The sequence below is a fragment of the Salmo salar genome, chromosome ssa10 (genome assembly GCF_905237065.1).
Source record: "Salmo salar chromosome ssa10, Ssal_v3.1, whole genome shotgun sequence".
In the NCBI taxonomy this organism is placed as follows: domain Eukaryota; kingdom Metazoa; phylum Chordata; class Actinopteri; order Salmoniformes; family Salmonidae; genus Salmo; species Salmo salar.
In genome coordinates, this window is record NC_059451.1 from 13,035,398 (window position 1) to 13,058,121 (window position 22,724).

General features: G+C 43.1%; 1 protein-coding gene across 4 annotated transcripts in view; it reads right to left on the minus strand.

The window, feature by feature from the left end:
• Nucleotides 1-22,724, minus strand: part of LOC100380753 (single-stranded DNA-binding protein 3) — a 32,256-nt gene that overhangs the window by 8,774 nt on the left and 758 nt on the right. For all 4 annotated transcript variants that reach the window (XM_045687346.1, XM_014215904.2, XM_014215903.2 and 1 more), the window contains exons 2-5: nt 22,448-22,520; nt 22,267-22,328; nt 22,091-22,175; nt 14,055-14,144 (exon numbers count right to left, since the gene is read on the minus strand). In XM_045687346.1, the coding sequence (XP_045543302.1) occupies nt 14,055-14,144; nt 22,091-22,175; nt 22,267-22,328; nt 22,448-22,520 (310 nt within the window). The remainder of the gene's footprint in view (nt 1-14,054; nt 14,145-22,090; nt 22,176-22,266; nt 22,329-22,447; nt 22,521-22,724) is intronic.

Sequence of the window (22,724 nt, forward strand, 5' to 3'; positions counted from 1 at the left end):
TGTCTCATGCCCAGGGGCATGTGAAAGTCCATACTGACCCAGACTATTTACCTTTCATTTTGGGTCTATGTTAAGAAGGACTTAGTGCCAGTGAAGATCCTGAGACACAGGTACCTCTGAGTCATTTGTGTTGGAGTCTGTTACCCTTCTCTGCTGAGACTGATTTGGGAAAGTGTTCTAATTAGGGGAATAGGTTTGAACACTGTCAGTTCCATTGCATAAACTGATGTTGGATTGTGGACTGGTAAAAGGTGAGGTTGTTGTGGGGGTGCATCCTTTGTGGCCTATTGAGGGTATCAACGTTATCCTTGGGAATAACTTGGCTGGTGAGCGTGTATGGCCTGTCGCGTTTCCATATCTAGTGGCTTCTGCTAAGCCATCATTTGTAGGGATTCCTGATGAGCGTGCAGTTTCCCCAGAGGTGTTCTCTGCGTGTGCAGTGACGCGTTCTGAGCCGTGGCGACCTGGTCACTGTGCCGGCTAATGAGAATGGCACAAAGAACTATCACTACTTTCCCTGTTATCCCGTTATCTGTACCCCGCTCTGATCTAATCAAGGAGCAACGGGCTGACCCCACATTAGAAGATTTGTGACCAAATTGTGCCTGTGGACCAGTTGGGAGAAAGTGGGTGTCTCATGGTAGTAGTTTTCTGGGGGAGGCGATTAGTCAGGTTGTTGTACCAGTTAAGCTTTGTGAGTTGGTGTTGACAACTTCCCACAATGACATTGCTGGACATATGGGTGTGAGGAAAACCTACAATCGCATATTAAGACATTTCTTTTGGCCTAGGTTAAAGAGGGATGTTTCTGAGTTCAAAACTTGTCACCCCTGTCAATTAACTTCTCTAGGGTAGGGGGCACTATTTTCACCTCCGGATGAAAAGCGTGCCCAAAGTAAACTGCCTGCTACTCAGCCCCAGAAGCTAGGATATGCATATAATTGGTATATTTGGATAGAAAACACTAAAGTTTCAAACTGTTAAGGTCTGAGATTAACAGAACTGATTTGGCAGGCAAAAACCTGAGAAATCCATCCAGGAAGTGGGATGTTTTATTGAATGCCTTTACAGTATCCATTGACTTAGGACTCAGATTGCACTTCCTATGCCTTCCACTAGATGTCAAGTCTTTAGAAATTGTTTCAGGCTTGTATTCTGAAGAATGAGTGGACACTACAGTGGCCTAGAGATTTTTAATGCGCGAGAACGAGAGCGCGCCTTTCTTGTTTACCTTTTATATTGACGACGTTATTGTCCGGTTGAAATATTATCGATTATTTAGGCTAAAAACAACCTTAGGATTGATTATAAAAATCGTTTGACATGTTTCTACAAACATTACGGATACTATTTGGATTTTGTCTGCCTGTTGTGACTGCGTTTGAGCCTGTGGATTACTGACCAAAACGCGAACAAAACTGAGGTTTTTGGATAAAGAGACTATTGAACAAAACGAACATTTGAGTAAATTAATGTCTTCTGAGTGCAACCATATGAAGATCAAAGGTAAGTGATTAATTTTCTCTATTTCTGACTTGTGTAACTCTTCCACTTGGCTGGTTACTGTTTGTAATGATTTGTCTGCTGGGCTCTGTTCTCAGATAATCGCATGGTATGCTTGCGCCGTAATGCCTTTTTGAAATCTGACACCGTGGTTAGAATAACAAGAAGTTTCTTTAAACCTATGTATAACACTTGTATGTTTTATGAATTTTTGAATTTGGTGCTCTGCAATTTCACTGGATGTTGGCTAGCGTCCCACACCCCCTAGTGAGGTTAACTGGTAAAGCTAATCAAACTATTAAGCCGGTACCACTGTTTCCTATTCCTGTACTCAGCCAACCTTTTGAGTATCTGAATGACTGTTGGTCCTCTGCCTTGTTCTAAAAAGGGTTGTAGTTATCTGTTCACTGTGTCAGACCACTAGGTTTCCTGCTGCCTATCCTCTCAGGTCGATCACGACTAAGTATGTGTTAAAAGCTTTGAATCAGTTTCTCACTGTTTGGAACCCCTAAAGTCATTCAGTGATCAATGATCCAATTTCACCTATAATCTGTTTGGTCAGGTTCTTCAACAGCTCCATATTAAAACACAATTTGTCTAGCACCTATCACGTGCAAAGTCTAGGAGCGCTGGAACGTTTCCATCAAACACTTAAGTTTGAGAGCTTATTGTACTGAGATGGATTGGGAAGAGGGGTTGCCTTGGTTACCGTTAGCCGCTAGTGAGGTTTCACAGGAGAGCACGGGTTTCAGTCCAAATGACCTTGTGTTTGGACATAGAAGTCCACACACCCTATCTGTTCTCCAGGATGACTGGAAGTCTCCCGAGCCCCCTCAGTCCCTGTTATCTTGTGTATGATTTCCAGCAACACCTGTACGCCGCTGGTGAATTAGCTTCTCTTTAGCCATCATCTTCACAGGAGAGTATGAAGGGCATATTTGAGCGACGAACTGAGCCTCATCACTTTAGTCCAGGTGACCAGGTTCTTGCTCTGCTGCCAATTGTTGGTCCTCCTTTTCAAGCCAAGTTTCAAGGTCCATATACGGTTGTGAGCCAGTACACTGAGCAAAACTATCTAGTTGCCACTCCAGAACGGAGAAAAGCACACCTGTTGTTGGTCCCCGGTTTTATTGGGGGGGGGTGACCCTCCCACGCTGTCTGCCAATTTCTCTCTCTGCTCTTGTTTTCCTTAATAGGATGTCGGTGGGCGGAGCCGGGAGGGTTGTCAGCAACATGGGACACGCCTGGGTGTGTCCCGGATTAAATACACCTCTTCCCCATTCATTGAGGAGACTCTTCATGCAGACACACTTAGATTTTGGTTGTGGGATTTTTGTAGCTGTTTTGTTTGCTTGCGTTGGCACCTCTCAACATCTCATTTATGCACGCAACCACTCACTTACACTAGACACACCATTGTTAATTGCATTTAGTTTACTTCAGTTAAGGAATAACAAAATATATTTATTTCCACGTTGTCTCCTTTTGTTACGAACTTCGAGCCGGTTCGTGACAAGTTGAATGGACTCACTGTGTGCAATTTAACTTTTTTTTATGACTACCCGCACACACAGTTCATTGTAAGGTCCCTCAGTCTAGCAGTGAATTTTAAACACCAACAAATCAGGGAGGTTTTCCAATGCCTCGCAAAGAATACCTATGGGGGGGAAAATCCCTTTGAGCATAGTGAAGTTATTACACATTGGATGGTGTATCAATACACCCAGTCACTACAAAGATACAGGCATCCTTCATAACTCAGTTGCCAGAGCAGAAGGAAACCGATCAGGGGCCAATGGCGACTTTAAAACAGTTACATAAGAAATCTGACGATGGATCAACATTGTAGTTACTCCACAATACTAACCTAATTGACAGGAGTGAAGAGGAGGAAGCATGTACAGAATTCAAATATTCCAAAACATGCATCCTGTTTGCAACAAGGCACTAAAGTAGTAACGCAAAAAAATGTTTTTGTCCTGAATACCAAGTATTATGTTTGGGGCAAATCCAATAACACATTACCACTCCATATTTTCAAGCATAGAGGTGGTGGCATCATGTTATGGGTATGCTTGTAAATTAAGGACTGGGGAGTAAAAAAAAAATGTACACAACTCAAATGGAGCTTAGCACAGGCAAAATCCTAGAGGAAAACCAGGTTCAAGTCTGCTTTCCACCAGACACTGGGAGATGAATTCACCTTTCAGCAGGACAATAACCTAAAAACACAAGGCCAAATCTACACAGGAATTACTTACCAAGATAACAGTTAATGTTCGAGTGGCCGAGTTACAGTTGAGACTTAAATCTATGGAAAGACCAGAAAATAGTTCTCTCAATTAGGGCTGAACCCATTTAGTCAACCAAGATTGTGGAAAGCACTTAAGACAAACCCAGAAAGACTCCCAGCTGTAATTGCTGCCAAAGGTGCATCTACAAAGTACTAAGGTGTGTGAATACCGAAATTGATTTTTTCATTTTCAATAAATTAGCAAACATGGGGTATTGTCTGAACGGCCTTAAAAGGTTATGTCGATACAGGGCTCATTTTACTGTGGATATAGATACTTTTGTACCTGTGTCCTCCAGCATCTTCAAGGTCCTTTGCTGTTCTGCGATTGATTTGAACGTATTTTGGTGTGGCTGCGTGGTCCCATGGTGTTTATACTTGCGTATTATTGTTTGTACAGATGAACATGTTACCTTCAAGCGTTTGGAAATTGCTCCCAAGGATGAACCAGACTTGGAGGTCTACAATATTTGAGGACTTGGCTGATTTCTTTTGATTTGCCCATGATGTCAAGCAGAGAGGCACTGAGCTAGAAGGTAGGCATTGAAATACATCCATAGGTACACCTCCAATTGACTCTAATGATGTCAATTAGCCTATCAGAAGCTTCTAAAACATTACATTTTCTGGAATTTTCCAAGCTGTTTAAAAGGCACACAGTCAACTTAGTATATGTAAACTTCTGACCCACTGGAATTGTGATACAGTGAAATAGTCTAAAAAAAATTGTTGGAAAAATTACTTGTCATGCACATATTCGATGTCCTAACCAACTTGCCAAAACTATAGTTTGTTAGCAAGACATTTCTAGAGTGGTTGAAAAACGAGATTTAATGACTCCAACCTAAGTGTATGTAAACTTCCGACTTCAACTGTACATAAGTATTCAGACCCTTTACTCAGTACTTTGTTGAAGCTCCTTTAGAGCCTTGTCTTCTTGGGTATGATGCTACAACCTTGGCACACCTGTATTTGGGGAGTTTCTCCCATTGTTCTGCAGATCCTCTCAAGCTGTCAGGTTGGATGGGGAGCATCGCTGCACAGCTATTTTCAGTTCTCTCGGGTTCAGGTCCGGGCTACAGCTGAGCCACTCAAGGACATTGAGACTTGTCCCGAAACCACTTCTGCATTGTCTTGGCTGTGTGCTTAGGGTCGTTGTCCAGTTGGAAGGTGAACCTTGGACCCAGTCGGAGGTCCCGAGTGCTCTGGAGCAGGTTTTCATCAAGGATGCCTCTGTACTTTGCGCCATTCATCTTTACCTTGATCCTGACTAGTCTCCCAGTCCCTGAAAAACATCCCCACAGCATGATGCTGCTACCACCACCATGCTTCACCGTAAGGATGGTGCCAGGTTTCTTCCAGATGTGACGCTTGGCATTCAGGCCAAAGAGTTCAATCTTGGTTTAATCAGACAATCTTGTTTCTCATGGTCAGAGTCCTTTAGGTGGCTTTTGGCTAACTCCAAGCGGGCTGTCATGTGCCTTTTATTAGAGTGGCTTCCGTCTGGCCAGTCTATCATAAAGGCCTGATTGGTGGAGTGCTGCAGGGATGGTTGTCCTTCTGGAAGGTTCTACAAGAAAAAGAAACGCACACCTATTAAGACGAGGTGCTGGCTAACGGAGTAGAAAACTTAAATAAAGGAGAGCCGCACACTATGAGCTCAGATGCAAAAATGTAATATCCAACGTTTCGACAGCCAAGCTGTATGGGGTATGATCAAACACTGCGAGATGACTCGTTTATGTAGTGTCAAAAGACACAGGTGTCTGTAATCATGGCCAAGTGTGGCCAAATATCATTGGTTAATTCTCAAATATAAAAATGGCATACAAAGAACACCATACAAAAAACAAATGGATAGCATAAATGGAAGGTTCTCCCATCTCCACAGAGGAGCTTCGGCGCTTTGTTAGTGACCATCACGTTCTTGGTCACCTCCCTGACCAAGGCCCTCCTCCCCGATTGCGCATTTGACCGGGCGGCCAGCTCTAGTAAGAGTCTTGGTGGTTCCAAACTTCTTCCATTTAAGAATGGAGGCCACTGTGTTCTTGGGGACCTTCAATGCTGCAGAAATGTTGGTACCCTGCCCCAGATCTGTGCCTCGACAGTCTCGGAACTCTACAGACAATTCCTTTGACCTCATGGCTTGGTTTTTGTTCTGACATCCACTGTGGGACCTTTTTATATAGACAGGTGTGTGCCTTTCCAAATCATGTCCAATCAATTGAATGTACCACAGGTGGACTCCAATCAACTTGTAGAAACATCAAGGATGATCAATGGAAACAGGATGGACTGGAGCTCAATTTCGAGTCTCATATCAAAAGGGTCTGAGAATACCTGTAAATAAGGTATCAGTTGAATTTTTTTAAATATACAAACCTGTTTTTGTTTTGTCATTATGGAGTACTGTGTGTAGATTGAGGACATCTTTTTATTTAATCCATTTTAGAATAAGGCTGTAACAAAATGTAGAAAAAGGGAAGGGGTCTGAATACATTAAATGCACAGTATATATTTTTGGGGGAGTGGCAGCAATGTTTTAGCAGCGGTAAGCGAAAATAGGGGAAATGCTGGTGTGTGTGTTCCTTCTTTGGCTCTCAACCACACCATGCTACATAGAATTGCTTCTCAACAAACATCTGACTAAATCCTATACACAACATACCTGCCAGTATATACTTATAAGGTCCAATGCAACCATTTCTTATTATCATCGTCATGTTCACAATATTACTTCAACCTCAGTGTGGAAATAATATATAGAAGACGCAGGAAAATCCCATTTTACTGCACTGGGCCTTTAAAGAAACAGAAGTGGATGCTTTGACTTGTACTACAGAGCTACAGAATAATACTGGATGGAATGTTGAAGTTAAATCCTCCACGGCTGCCAAGAGTTCATTCTCATGATATATTGATCTACGGCAGGTGGTGCAGCACCTTTAAAATTTCTTGATTAAGGGCTAGGCCCAACCGTGCCTCCACATTTCACTAGAGTACACTGGAGTGGGTAGTCAGACAACAGCACTACATGGGATACGTCCCAAATGGCACCCTATAGAGGAAGTGCACAATTTTTCACCAGGGCCCATGGGGCTTGGTCAAAAGTAGTGCACTTTGTAGGGTGCCATTTGGGATGAAGGCAGGCTCAGAGCAGAGACGAGACACAGCCTACGGACCACAGCAGAGCAGAAGCAGCGCGTCATTGACACATGCAGAGCTTTAACACATCCTGATAAGCCCAGCCAAGTTCACAGGTAAGAATGTGGAATGCACATCAGCAGGGTGGTAGAACAGGTGAGAGACAGAGCAGATGCCAGCGTGAGGAGCAGTTGCGCAATCGTGTGTTCCATGCACGCACATACAGGCTAAATTCTTTACTTGAAAAATCACACATACAATAAATCAACCCTATATTGACGACAATTGAGATCAGCAGAAATTTACGTCAGTTTTTCATGCTGGTGGATCTCAAGTTAGGATTCAGCCCATAGAGCAGTGGTCTACAACCTGTGAGACGACTTGTAGTCCACACATTCCCCCCATAACATAAAGATCTGTTGGTGCTTAAAGGAAAGGGTTGGGAACCACTTAGGGCTGGGCGATATATAAACTCAGCAAAATAAGAAACAGCCCTTTTTCAGGACCCTGTCTTTCAAAGATAATTCGTAAAAATCCAAATAACTTCACAGTAAAGGGTTTAAAACACTGTTTCCCATGCATGTTCAATGAACCGTAAACAATTAATGAACATGCACCTGTGGAACGGCCGTTAAGACACTAACAGCTTACAGACGGTAGGCAATTAAGGTCACAGTTATGAAAACTTAGGACATTAGAGGCCTTTCTACTGACTCTGGAAAAACACCAAAAGAAAGATTCCCAGGGTCCCTGATCATCTGTGTGAACGTGCCTTAGGCATGCTGCAAGGAGGCACGAGGACTGCAGATGTGGCCAGGGCAATAAATTGCATGGTCCGTACTGTTGAGATGCTTAAGACAGGGAGACAGGACGGACAGCTGATCGTCCTCGCAGTGGCAGACCTCGTAACAGCTGCACAGAATCGGTACATCCGATCATCACACCTGCGGTACAGGTACAGGATGGCAACAACAACTGCCCGAGTTACACCAGGAACGCACAATCCCTCCATCAGTGCTCAGACTGTCCGCAATAGGCTGAGAGGCAGGACTGAGGGCTTGTAGGCCTGTTGTAAGGCAGGTCCTCACCAGACATCACCGGCAACAACGTTGCCTATGGGCACAAACCCACTGTCGTTGGACCAGACAGGACTGGCAAAAAGTGCTCTTCACTGATGAGTCGCGGTTTTGTCTCACCAGGGGTGATGGTCGGATTCGCGTTTATCGTCGAAGGAATGAGCGTTACACCGAGGCCTGTATTCTGGAGCGGGATCGATTTGGATGTGGAGGGTCCGTCATGGTCTGGGGCGGTGTGTAACAGCATCATCGGACTGAGCTTGTTGTCATTGCAAATTGCAACACTGTGCTTTACAGGGAAGACATCCTCCTCCCTCATGTGGTAACCTTCCTGCAGGCTCATCCTGACATGACCCTCCAGCATGACAATGCCACCAGCCATACTGCTCGTTCTGTGTGTGATTTCCTGCGAAGAGCCCGGATGTCAATCCCATTGAGCACGTCTGGGACCTGTTGGATCGGAGGGTGAGGGCTAGGGCCATTCCCCCCAGAAATGTCCAGGAACTTGCAGGTGCCTTGGTGGAAGAATGGGTGGGGTAACATTCACAGCAAGAACGGGTAAGTCTGGTGCAGTCCAAATCAAACGTATTTGTCACATACACATGTTTAGCAGATGTTAATGTGAGTGTAGCGAAATGCTTGTGCTTCTAGTTCCGACCATGCAGTAATATCTAACAAGTAATATAACCTACAAATTTCACAACTACCTTATACACACACAAGTGTAAAGGAATGAATATGTACATAAAAATACATGAATGAGTGATGCCCGAACGGCATAGGCAAGATGCAGTAGACGGTTTAGAGTACAGTATATACATATAAGATGAGTAATGTAGGGTATGAAAACATAAAGTGGCTAGTGATAAATTGATTCCATCAATTTTTCTATTATTAAAGTGGCTAGAGTTGAGTCAGTATGTTGGCATCAGCCACTCAATGTTAGTGATGGCTGTTTAACAGTCTGATGGCCTTGAGATTGAAGCTGTTTTTCAGTCTCTCGGTCCCTGCTTTGATGCACCTGTACTGACCTCGCCTTCAGGATGGTAGCGGGGTGAACAGGCAGTGGCTCGGGTGGTTGTCCTTGATGATCTTTTTGATCTTCCTGTGACATCGGGTGGTGTAGGTGTCCTGAGGGCAGGTAGTTTGCACCCGGTGATGTGTTGTGCAGACCTCACTACCCTCTGGGGAGCCTTACGGTTATGGGCGGAGCAGTTGCCGTACCAGGCGGTGATACAGCCCGACAGGATGCTCTCGATTGTGCATCTGTAAAAGTTTGAGTGTTTTTGGTGACAAGCCAAATTTCTTCAGCCTCCTAAGGTTGAAGAGGCGCTACTGCGCCGCCTTCACCACACTGTCTGTGTGGGTGGACCATTTCAGTTTGTCCGTGATGTGTACGCTGAGGAACTTAAAACTTTCCACCTTCTCCACTGCTGTCCCGTCGATGTAGATAGGGGGCTGCTCCCTCTGCTGTTTCCTGAAGTCCACGATCATCTCCTTTGTTTTGTTGACATTGAGTGTGAGGTTATTTCCCTGACACCACACTCCGAGGGCCCTCACCTCCTCCCTGTAGGCCGTCTCGTCGTTGTTGGTAATCAAGCCTACCACTGTAGTGTCGTCTGCAAACTTGATGATTGAGTAGGAGGCGTGCATGGCCACGCAGTCGTGGGTGAACAGGGAGTACAGGAGAGGGCTGAGAACGCACCCTTGTGGGGACCCAGTGTTGAGGATCAGCGGGGTGGAAATTGTTGTCGACTCATATAGCGTGTCTCGAGTGAGCCATGTTTCCGTGAAACAAAGAACGTTAGTCTCTGACGTCTCTCTGGTAGGAAACTCTTGCTCGGATTTCATCTACCTTGTCGTCAAGAGACTGGTAGTAGTATGCTCGGGAGCGGTGCGCGATGTGCCCGTCTACGGAGCCTGACCAGAAGACCGCTCCATCTGCCCCTTCTATGGCGTCGTTGTTTTGGGTCGCCGGCTGGCATCCGATCCATTGTCCTGGGTGGTTGGCCAAACAGAGGATCCGCTTTGGGAAAGTCGTATTCCTGGTCGTAATGTTGGTGAGTTGACGTTACTCTTATATCCAATAGTTCCTCCCGACTGTATGTAATAAAACCTACGATTTTCTGGGGTAACATTGTAAGAAATAACACAAAAAAACTAAATAGTTTCCTAGGAACGCGAAGCGAGGCGGCCATCTCTGTCGGCGCCGGAAGTAGGAGGAGATGCACTGCAGTACTTAATGCAGCTGGTGGCCACACCGGATACTGACTGTTACTTTTGACTTTGACGCCACCTTTGTTCAGGGACACATTATTCCATTTCTGTTAGTCACATGTCTGTGGAACTTGTTCAGTTTGTCTCAGGTTGTTGAATCTTGTTAATGTCATACAAATATTTACACATGTTAAGTTTGCTGAAAATTAACTCAGTTGACAGTGAGAGGAGGTTTCTATTTTTGCTGGGCACTTATACAATATACACACAAGTATGTGGACACCCCTTGAAATTAGTGGATTTGGCTATTTCAGCCACACCCGTTGCCGTCAGGTGTATAAAATCAAGCACAAAGCTATGCTATCACCATAGACCAACATTGGCAGTAGATTGGCCTTACTGAAGAACTCAGTGACTTGCAACATGGCACAGTCATAGGATGCCACCTTTCAAACAAGTCAGTTAATCACATTTCTGCCCTACTAGAGCTGCCCCTAACAACTGCAAGTGCTGTTGTGAAGTGGAAACGTATAGGAGCAAAAACGGCTCAGCCACGAAGTGGTATGCCACACAAGCTCAGAGAACGGGATCTCCGAGTGCTGAAGCGCATAAAAAATCTGTCCTCTGTTGCAACACTCACTACAGAGTTCCAAACTGCCTCTGGAAGCAACGTCTGCACAAGAACAGTTTGTTGGGAGCTTAATGAAAATGGGTTTCCATGGCCGAGCAGCCACACCACGCACAATACCAAGCATTGGCTGGAGTGGTGTAAAGCTTGCCGCAATTGGAGCAGTGGAAACACGTTCTCTGGAGTGATGAATCACGAGTCACCATCTGGCAGTCCGACGGATGAATCTGGGTTAGGCGAATGCCAGGAGAACGCCATCTGCCCCAATGCATAGTGCCAACTGTAAAGTTTGGTGGAGGAGGAATAATGGTATGGGGCTGTTTTTCATGGTTTGAGCTAGGCCCCTCAGTTCCAGTGGAGGGAAATGTTAAAGCTACAGCATACAATGACATTCTAGATGATTCTGTGCTTCCAACTTTGTGGCAACAGTTTGGGGAAGGCCCTTTTGTTTGTCAGCTAATCTTTTATATTTTAAATTTAGCCAACTAGAATCTATTTGCTAGCTAACAAGGTATGTTGAATTATTATAAACACACCCTTCTGCAGTGGTGTAAAGTACTTATGTAAAAAAATAGTCGTTTTTGACAACTTTTAAATCACTACATTCCTAAAGAACATGAGGTACTTTACTTCATATATTTATCCAGACACCCAAAAGTACTCACTACATTTCAAATGCTTAGTATGACAGAACATTTTCCCATTCACACACACGTATCATGATAACATCCCTGGTCATCCCTACGGCCTCTGATCTGGTGGCGGAGTGTGCCCCTGGCTATCCGTAAAGAGAATAAAAAAACATGAACATTGTGCCGTTTGGGTTGCTTAATATAAGCAATTAGAAATTATTTATACTTTTGATACTTAAGTTTATTTTTCAGAAGTATTTTACTGGGTGACTCACTTTTTCTTGAGTCATTTTCTATGAAGTTATTTTTACTCAAGTACTTTTTCCACCACTGCCCTTCTGTCAGTCTCCAACTGTTTGAACAGCATGCTAGCCTGTCCACTTTATGTCGAAATCGAGTGGCCTTACTTATTTCTCAGAATGATAACAAGTAGTCAATTAATTATATACAGTGCATTCGGAAAGTATTCAGAGCCCTTGACTGTTTCCACATTTTGTTAGGTTAAAGCCGTATTCTAAAAATGTAGAAAATTTTTCCCCCTTATCCACACACACCACACAATACCCCATAATGACAAAGCAAAAACAGGTTGTTAGAAATTTTAATTTTGGGAAAAATAGAAAACAGATATCACATTTACATAAGTATTCAGACCTTTTACTCAGTACTTTGTTGAAATCACCTTAGGCAGCAATTACAGCCTTGAGTCTTCTTGGGTATGACGCTACAAGCTTGGAACACCTGTAATTGGAGAGTTTCTTCCATTCTGCTCTACAGATCCTCTCAAGCTCTGTCAGGTTGGATGGGGAGCGTCGCTGCGCAGCTATTTTTCAGGTCTCTCCAGAGATGTTCGATCGGGTTCAAGTCCGGGCTCTGGCTGGGCCACTCAAGGACATCTAGACTTGGCCCGAAGCCACTGCTGCATTGTCTTGGATGTGTGCTTAGGGTCGTGGTCCTGTTGGAAGGTGAACCTTCACTCTAGTATGAGGTCCTGAGCGCTCTGGAGTAGGTTTTTAAATCAAGGATCTCTGTACTGTGCGCCGTTCACCTTTACCTCGATCCTGACTAGCCTACCAGTCCTTGCCGCTGAAAAACTTCCCCACAGCATGATGCTGCCACACCCATGCTACACCATAGGGATAGTGCCAGGTTTCCTCCAGACGTGACGCTTGGCATTCAGGCCAAAGAGTCCAATCTTGGTTTCATCAGACCACAGAATCTTGTTTCTCATGGTCTGTCCTTTAGGTGCCTTTTGGCAATCTCCCAAGCGGTCTGTCATGTGCCTTTTACTGAGGAGTGGCTTCTGTCTAGCCACTACCATAAAGGCCTGATTGGTAGACTGCTGCAGAGATGGTTGTCCTTCTGGAAAGTTCTCCCATCTCCACAGAGGAACTCTGGAGCTCTGTCAGTGACCATCAGGTTCTTGGTCACCTCCCTGACCAAGGCCCTTCTCCCCCGATTCCTCAGTTTGGCCAGCTCTAGGAAGAGTCTTGGTGGTTCCAAACTTCTTCCATTTAAGAATGATGGAGGCTACTGTGTTCTTGGGGACCTTCAATGCTGCAGACATTTTTTGGTAGCCTTCCCCACATCTGTGCCTCGACACAATCCTGTCTCAGAGCTCTACGGACAATTCCTTCGACCTCATGGCTTAGTTTTTGCTCTGACATACACTGTCAACTGTAGAACCTTATATAGACAGGTGTGTGCCTTGTCAAATCAATTGAATTTACCACAGGTGGACTCCAATCAAGTTGTAGAAACATCAAGGATGATCAATGGAAAGAGATGCAGAGCTCAATTTCGAGTCTCATAGCAAAGGGTCTGAATACTTATGTAAACAAGTACTTCTGCTTTTTATAAATTTGCATTCTAAAAAACCTGTTTTCACTGTCATTGGGTTATTGTGTGTATATTGATGATTTTTTATTTCATCCATTTTAGAAGGCTGTAACGTAACAAAATGTGGGAAAAGGGTAATTGTGTTTTATGTTTAATGGCATTTATAAAAACAAACTAGACAGCTAGTATAACAGTCTGTTTAAAATGCTGCTAGCAGTACATGGTACGATATTCTGGAAAATTAATGCTCAGTTTCAATGTTCATTGAAAGTCCGTTTTAGTAGTCAGCTCATAATTTGAGGAGTTGAGACATAAAAAGGGTATCGTTAGAAAGGTTAACCTCAATTACAGTAAAATAATGTCTTACTGTGTTTCAGTGTCCATATGATCTATTCTGTTGGACCAAACCGCAAATAGCAAGTTGAAACCATTTGTCAGAGAGTACAAAGTGATCTCTCGTCTTCGCGGTGAATTGCAGGGGTAGGGGCTTGGTGTGTGTAAATGAGGTGCCTACAGTCACGGCACACAGCACAGAAGGAGCGAAGGAGACGAGACTAAAAAGACGAGAACAATTGGACAAACGCTCAAATAGGGGGACATTTTTACAAAAAAATTTACTTGATTAGATAGATATATAAACTTAATTAGATATCACCCAGCCCTAGACCCACTGCCATAGAGTGTAGATGGAGGTGTGTGTGAGAGAGTAGGAGGAGACTGACCTGGAAGAATCCGGGGGGCATGGGTCCACCGGGCATCCCCTCTCCAGGGGGCATTCCGCCCATCACTGGACTGGGGGCTGCAGCCGCACTCTGTAAAGATAAGACAATACAGAGTTAGAACTGAGAAGGATATTTTGTCTGTGTAGGGTTGCAAAGGTAGGGTGTTTGGAAACTTGAGGTTTACCAGTAAGCTACCAGAATTTTGGTAACTTTCATGTTTTGGGGGGAATTTATCTGATGAAATCAAGTGTCATTTTTGGGTACTTCAGATTATCACAGGTGTCTAATTAGCTTTGACACTTATCACAATACAATTTCAAATAGTGACAAATCTGTAAAACATGATCCTAAATATAAACCATCTACTTGGTAGTCACTATTTGTGTTTACACGAGAGTCTCAGCATGAAATATCCTTTAGATTTTTTTCAGACAGTTTATTTTACTATGTCAAGGTCTTTGTTGTAAATGTTTTTGCGCCAAACTGGTGGCAGTTTTGAAAAAGTCAACAGTTGGAAGCGTTGCAGAGTTAATTGAAAATAATATCATTGTTTCTCTGATTTTTTTCCCATTAATTAGGCACATTTTCTCAACCCATATGGTTTATCCACTAGAAACTCATGGGCAATATGGACACAAATAAAATATTATATTTCTTAAAAGCTATTCAAGTATAAATTACCATAGATTGACGCTTACTTTGGTAAATTACCACTAGCTTTGCAACCATAGTCTGGTATATTGATCGTTCAAGTTTATCATTGACTGGTTGGCTCTGAGCGCTTTAAAGTTTAGAAAACCAGTCAACGTGTGATATTATGCAAAATGCTAGGAGTCAAACCTTTAAAACAATTTGCATCAACAGAATGATGAACATGATTTCTTAGTCCAAGACCAGGCTTAATCTGTGTCCATGAAACTGGCCCTTATAAGCATCTCACACACCACAGACAGAACAAGCCTCTCAAGTTTGACCGGGGTGGAATCTAACTGCACAGCCAAACGTGCTGATCCAGCAAGTATCCAGTAGATCTGATAAGAATCTGTGGGATTCAATCCAAAGTGCTCATACACAGCAAGGTCTCACTGCTAGGCCACTTCCTGTCCCAACCACAGCCATAATTCACTAATGTGCCATTTGCTTTGGTCGCACGCTTGTAACTGACCGTTGTTTTTTTTTTGTAGGAGCATTTCAGCAGAGGCTAATGCCTACATTGCACACTGGTATTAACATCTGGTATCAAAGGCTAGTTATGACAGGAGGCTTGTGAGAGCATGGAGTAGTCACAAGTAGGGTAACAGGATACAAAGTACCACCACCAAAAACACACATCTTGAGAAAATGAAGTCACATCCAGGCACACACACACACACCTTACCATCTCACCTCCCTGCACTCTCTAAAGTGCTCAACCTTCACAGACAACACTAGTGGATATAACCGAACACACTCGCAGTCCCTGGTATATCGACTGACTGCACCCCTTCCTAATTATATCTGAGCCGGGTCCTGCAGGCCCACTGTGAAATACCACAGTAGGGGGAGAAGTGAGGCCAGAAGGAGCCATCCAGGACCAGGCATCATCCAGCCCAGCTGTACCTGGAACACACTGACAGAGTTAGCTACATTCAGGGGGCATCCTTCAACCCTAGGACACCTGGGGGGGTATTTCACAAAGCAGGATCAATGACAACCAGCCAACTTGCTTGAATGTTCAGAATTAACTTCACATTTCTAAGAAGATTTTGCTAAAAATGGGCATGTATTGATTCAACCCATATTCAAATTTAGATGTGTTAATGACACAGAAACAATGTATTTGTTTATCTAAGTTAGCTGGCTAACATGATCCTGCTTTGTAGGATCCCTCTGGGTCGTAAGCTATTCACTGGAAACCAAATGGAAGAAAATGGACTAAAACGGAATGGAGAGACTAACCTGAAGGTAATGGGTAATGCTGGGTTTGGTTGCAAAATGTTTTGCAACAGCGCACCCTAATGAGTACAACCCTGCCTTGAGCCTACAGGAGGCAGACCTGCCAACCCTGTCCAACTTATTAGAGTACCAGACACGCGCGGCAAATTGAGATTCAACTCGCGCGCCGAATTGGGGTCCCCCCCTCCCATGCTCATGCACACGGGCTGTTTGTTAGTCTGATCGCAATTATAGAATTGTACCAAATGAAGTCAATAAAAGGTTGGAATACTTTCTTTGACAGCATTCCATTTACACATATGGTCAAAGTCACTAACAAGATCTAATTAGAACACACAAAAGGGCCTAATCTTGGAGTTTTTTAATTTTATTAAACAAATAAGTTATTTGTTTAGTTACAAAAGTCTTAGCCACGATTACATTTTTTTTTTTTTTTTTAAATGACTGATGGAAACAAATGTCAGTATCCAATAAATATGTTATCCATAATAAAAAGGAAAAAGCTAGGATGGGAAATCTTCTGGAGACCTTCAAAATGTTCAGGAAATCATTTCCTAGACAGATTTGCCTGGTAGCTAGCAGATTTAGTCCAGCTTATGTTCGCTAACGTTAGCTTGAAACAATTAGTGTTCACCTTTCCACAACACACGGTGTCGAAAAGGGATTGGTCCTTGTGTTTACATACAGCTGACAGTCGGCAAACTCAGCATCACAACAAACAGGAGGAGGGGCAGACACGGGGTAGCTACGTCCAATAATTATTTATTCATCTCCGTGTCCGTTGACAAACTCCGTACATGTCTGTGTGTTGCAGCTCGAGAATCAGGACGTTAGATTTACTCCGTTGATACATTGCTTTTAATTCAAATGTTTTAAATAAAATAAAAAAAATAAATAAAAAAATAAATACAGGCCCTATTCATTTCTGCATACTTTTAACTCGGATCTCGTACCTTCGAACGTGGACAGAGAATTGCGTAGTTACGTGCAGGTTTGCAGAGGCTTATAGATAAATGTCTCTCTGGGAGACTAGAGTGGTTGTCATAGAATAGTGTGATCAAGCACTGCTATGTATGAAGTGGAGGTCAGGTAGCTGTGGAGGGATATTGGAGCGTTGACACTTCATGGACTAGGGGGATGTTAGCATTACACCTAAGCATGATCTGTTACTTCAAAATGGTAACAATCATATTTATGTTCTAAAACAAGTCTATATTGCTCTTGTACCTTAACATACGAACTGTAAGCTCTCAAATGCACTAGTGTGCATGGAAAGTCTCCAGGAATGTTCCTTCTGATCCTTATCTTCTGGTACTAGAGCCCACTGTGGTGCATATTCAACTGTAGCTCTGTGTCCCCCGCCAAATGGCACCATATACCCTATGGGCCCTTGTGAAAAGTAGTGCACTCTAAAAGGGAATAAGGTGCCATTTGGGATGAAGCCACTGTTCTGCTGCGGGAGAGGAGGGCCAAGACTCCCAGATGCTTTGGTACAGGAGGGGGCAGATGTCACAGACTCCGCTGCCTGGGGGGGTGGTGCGGGGGCCCATCTCTAAACCTCCCCTGGGGGTGCTTCTTTTTGACAGACTAGACCCACCCCTTTGGTTATGTGTGTGTGTGTGTGTGTGTGTGTGTGTGTGTGTGTGTTGTAGGTCACAGCAGCTGTTGTCTCTGTACAAAGACAGACAGAAAGTGGGGGAGAGAGGAGAAATAAAATAGGAAAGTGGTTGAGTAAGGTAGCTCTGAGAAGGTAGAGACAGAAAGGGACAAAGGTGGATGCAGCATAGCTCGGAGAAAAGGGGACGGGCCAGAGAGACCACACTAAACTAACTGTCCATGACCTGACCTTGTCCGTATGTATCAAGCGTCTCGGAGTGCCGATTTAGGACCAGTTGTCTTTTACATCACAATGAATAAGACTTCATGGACAGTGATATCTCTAAGACGCTTGATACATACGGCCCCTGGACTGCTTTACCATCTCACTTCATCCACCTGAACCAAGCTATAAAAAGGAAGCCTGGGCCTAAGCTAGTCGATCTTCAACCATCCACCAACTCCATAAAAATGGCTTTGTTTTTTCATAGCAGTCTCCTCCTTGTCCCTGATGGTGAAAGGTCTGGCAGTAGGACCCAGAGAAGAGAACTCAAGCTCTCTACCACTCCCCATCCCCCCCTTTCACATATTCTCCCTGCTCCTCCCATGGTTGCCAGGCATATGCCACGGTGGCCACTCCCCTTTTCTAGTCTGTCCCTCAGCTCCCTGACAGCCATCAATCAGCTGCTGACACCATGGCGACGGAGCCCCGGGGGAGCATCCATCCGACCAGGCGTGAATACGCCAGGGAGGAAGGGCCCTGCGCTTTACGAGCCGCGATGCATCGCTGCTTCCCTGCTAGCAGCCCAGCCAGCCACCTCCCCTCACCCAAAGCCCACAGAGACAAAGACAGCGCTGGGACTACTGGCCATGGAGGTAGAAAGATACAGCGAGAACGAAAGACAAACCCTGGGCCTACTGTACGCAAACACACAGAGCAGAGAAAGAGAAAGCCTCGGCCCACGCAAACAAAGAGAGCACTGACCGCACTGTCCAATTATACATGTATTAGCCTAAGATCAACACAAAGAAACATCGATTCACAGGGATCCCATCTCCCAATGGGATCCCTGTTTGATGAACAGGACCTTAATTTTAATCTAGGTTTCTCTGTAGACAATTACAAATGATCTATAACAGAGGGTGGATAGGGCCTTGTATCAGTTTGACCAGATAGATCACCTGTTAAATGGTTATAACGAGGTTTGACTGTGTAGAAACATCTAAATTACCTTCAGAGATATGCTAAGTTGCAGACAAAACAGCTCATAAGTCAGTCAGTGGTATGAATACTTAGTAAAACTGTAATACAGATACCAGTTACCCTCAAATTATACACAGTGCTGTATTGGTGTGTTTTATTTTACTGAAAATGTGATATACAGTGAGCTGCAGCAGTATTGGGACAGTGAAACTTTGGTTTGGCTCTCTACTCCAGCACTTTGGAATTGAAATGATACAATGACTAAGAAGTTGTCATCTTTAATTTGAGGGTATATTCATCCATAGCAGGTGAACTGTTTAGAAATTACAGCACTTTTTGCACTAATATATTAGGTTAGCATGTCTTGGGGGTATGATATTTGTGCGTCTAACTTTCTCACTCATTATCCATAATCATGCTAGCATCCACATTAACGTAGACATTTTTTGAGAAAAACATTTGCCATTCATTTCTATTGGGCACAAAAAGAATCTGAAACCAAACGTAGTCATTGTGTGCTATGAATATGGGACCAAATACTTATATTTATTAAAAAGTTAAGTGAATTTGTCCTAATACATTTGGTCCCCTAAAATGGGATTACAGCACTTTGTTATACATGGTCTCCCCCATTTTAGGGGACCAAAAGTAAGACAAATCCACTTATGTTTATTAAAAAGTCAAGTAAAATGGTCCCATATTCTTAGAACGCAATGACTACGTTTGGTGTTTTCAGTTGTTGCCCTGTCCCTTTCTCTGCGATTTTAATTCTAATGGAATCCGGAAAGAACAAGACCTTGTCCTCAAAACATTTACATCAGAAGGGGCAATGTTATGGGCAAAGCAACAAAACATCCACAAATTAAATCTTTTTCTTGATCAAATAACATGGAAACAACCACTTTTTGTGCAGTATTAAAATTGACCAGCCATACAAACCAGTTAATGTAAATTACTGTATCGTACATAGGCTAGTCATCTAGGTTTGGTACCTGTAGACTTTGCATCACTATGAAGAAAAAGTGATTGAGACATCAAGCGGTTTGTGATGATTTGATATGTGGCTCAGTTGGTACAGTAGAGCTTAGCGCTCACAACGCTAGGGTTGAGGGTTGGATTCCCACAGGGGACCAGTATACCCTCAGTGTAAATTGCCCCGGATTAAAGCATATGCTAAGATGCAAACGGAATGAATATACCATGTCAGTTTACACAAAAATAAGTTGCATTTGCAAAGTATTTCAGGAAATTGGAAAAACATAACAAGCAAGTACTTATATGCTCCACAAGTATTATCAGATTCACTGTTTTGTACAGATAATTAATCAGACTCAAGTTACAAATGCTGGTTAAACACTCAAATACACGGAACAAAAATATAAACGCAACATGTAAAGTGTTGGCTCCATGTTTCATGAGCTGAAATAAAAAGCCCTTTTGTGGGGAAAACTCATTCTGATTGGCTGGGCCTGGCTCTCTAGTGGGCCTGGCTCCCTAGTGGGCCTGGCTCCTTAGTGAGTGGGCCTATGCCCTCCCAGCCTTACCCATGGCTATGCTCTTGCCCAGTAATGTTAAATCCATAGATTAGTGCCTAATTAATGTTAATTGACTTATTCCTTATATGAACTAACTCAGTAAAATATTTTGAATTTGTTGCATGTTGTGTTTATATGTTTCTTCAGTATACATTTAGTTTAAACGTTCACACTGAAGTAATACACTGGGCCTTCACTAGTCCTATATTAGCAGACTGATGTAGATGTCTTCAGCGCGGGCTTGGTAGAGGCACGGGCTAGTAATAATTCACTTCCTACCAAATTTCTTATACCAGTAATTTCTTTTCAAATCAGTAAAGGGAACTGAACAAGTGCACACTTTGGGAGGAAGAGAAGATAATTGGGATGTAGCCATGGTTATTTGGATGCTTCCAATGGGGTTTCTGACTGCCTGTCCTGGGGCAGACTGACCTGACCAGCAGTAGTATGAGCTAGGAATGATGGAAGACTAAAGCCATTTCCCCAAATGCAGTGTTCTGAACATGCAAAGACCGTATGCAAATTGTCAATATGCAAGAGCAGAGTTTAGTGATAGGCCACAAGCACTGTGCAGCCATTTTGGGAGAAATTATCTATTTGAACAGAAGAATCTTTTTTAAAAAGGTACAGGCTCTGTAAATGTCAGTTCCAATGGAGTACTACTATCCTGTTAGCTCAGGAAAAAAGCCCAATGTAGCTCAAGATGGAGACGGGTTCATCTAGAGTTTAAAATAACAACTCTTGGCCCCTGTCATCCTCAAGATAGTTGAGAATCTGAACCCATCTCTGCTCTTGAACATTGTGCAACAGTGACTGGACACAAAGGGAGAGCTGGATCGTGTTCATTAGGACACACTTTGCAATGTTAAACAAAAATAAGCATTTATTATTGGAAACATCTATAAGCAGGAGTATAAGGTACCATGGGGTAACTAGCCACCCTAAAAACAATGTCCAGTTGCTGACACAAAAAAATGCTAAGGTAAATAAGTGGCTACAGTTTACACTTTAGTTATTCAATGAAATATTTAGAAAAGGGGAATTTTTCCCCATTCACCGGAGTAACTGCCCCCCCACCCACAAAAGTGTTACTTTTATTTGGACTTTTTTTGTTATAAACTCTTCAAAGCTCTAGTCAAGGTACTTCATTTTTTTATTAAATAAAATATTGAAACAAAATGCCATTGCACATGTCACTATTAATATCCACACTATGATGAGGTTGATGCAAGGTCCCTACTTACACTTTCATGCCAAAACATGTCCAAATCAACTTTAAAAAAATAAAAAAAATGTAGATACTTTAGGATGAGCAATAGTGGCCGGGGGGGGGTCCATTTAAATTAAGAGTAGAAACAAACAGTCAGAAGAACATATCTCCATTGCCACGACACATGGCATCAAAACTGTATGAGGTGTAATATGGAAGATTGTCTACAGCAACAAAAAGGTACTGATGGAAAATTAAACATTTTTACATAAGCTGGGCTGAGGCCCATCTGGGTGCAATCTCATTCTACATTTGAAAATGTAGTAGGTGCAAATGAAACCAGGGTCCGTATTTATAAAGGGTCTCAGAGTAGGAGTGCTGATCTAAGATCAGTTTCCACTTTTAGATAATCTTCAAAACAATTATATGTACAGGAGGGGACCTAATCCTAGATCAACACTCCTACTCCGAGACCCTTTATAAATACTGCCCCAGGCTCTTCAGCAGAACCCCAGCAACATGTGCAGCAGCAAGTCTCATGAGGAGCAGAACTCACATAATCATGGAAGGCTTTCGCTTCACTGGAGTGGTCACATGTCTCTCTTCTCTCTGGTGCGGCACAATACAGGTCCCAAAATACACTGTGGACAAGACACACAAGTCATAAAGCAATAGAATACTGTACACAATAGAACTTGGTGTATTGTTAACAGTGACATAAGTAACACTTACCACCACCAAGAGTGTAGGAATCCAGGTGGTTCCCCAAGTGTGATGTTCTTTTCCCATCGTATCTGGAAAGTGGAGAATAAATTAAAAAAAGGTACATGAACAATAGGGCCTACTTAATTATTATTTATTTAAAAAAAATAATGGATTCATGTGGAAGTGTGTTTGGTAGTATGATACTCACCTCTGATAAAAAGGTCTGTGCTGACTTCTGTGCTCCTATGTGTAACAAATATTCATAGACGTATAAAGCTAACCTGTGAACAAAAAAACAAAAAAAACAGTGTTTTAGAAATACACAGTTTAGCCAACTCTAAACTAACCTACTTTGACTATATTAGGACGAATGAGTGTCTCTAAATCAACTAATATTTCTTGCACTTTGGGGTACATGATCTACAGACATTCATTTTTCAGTAGTTTGCATGGACCGCCGACTCCAAAAAGGCCTTTCGCACAAT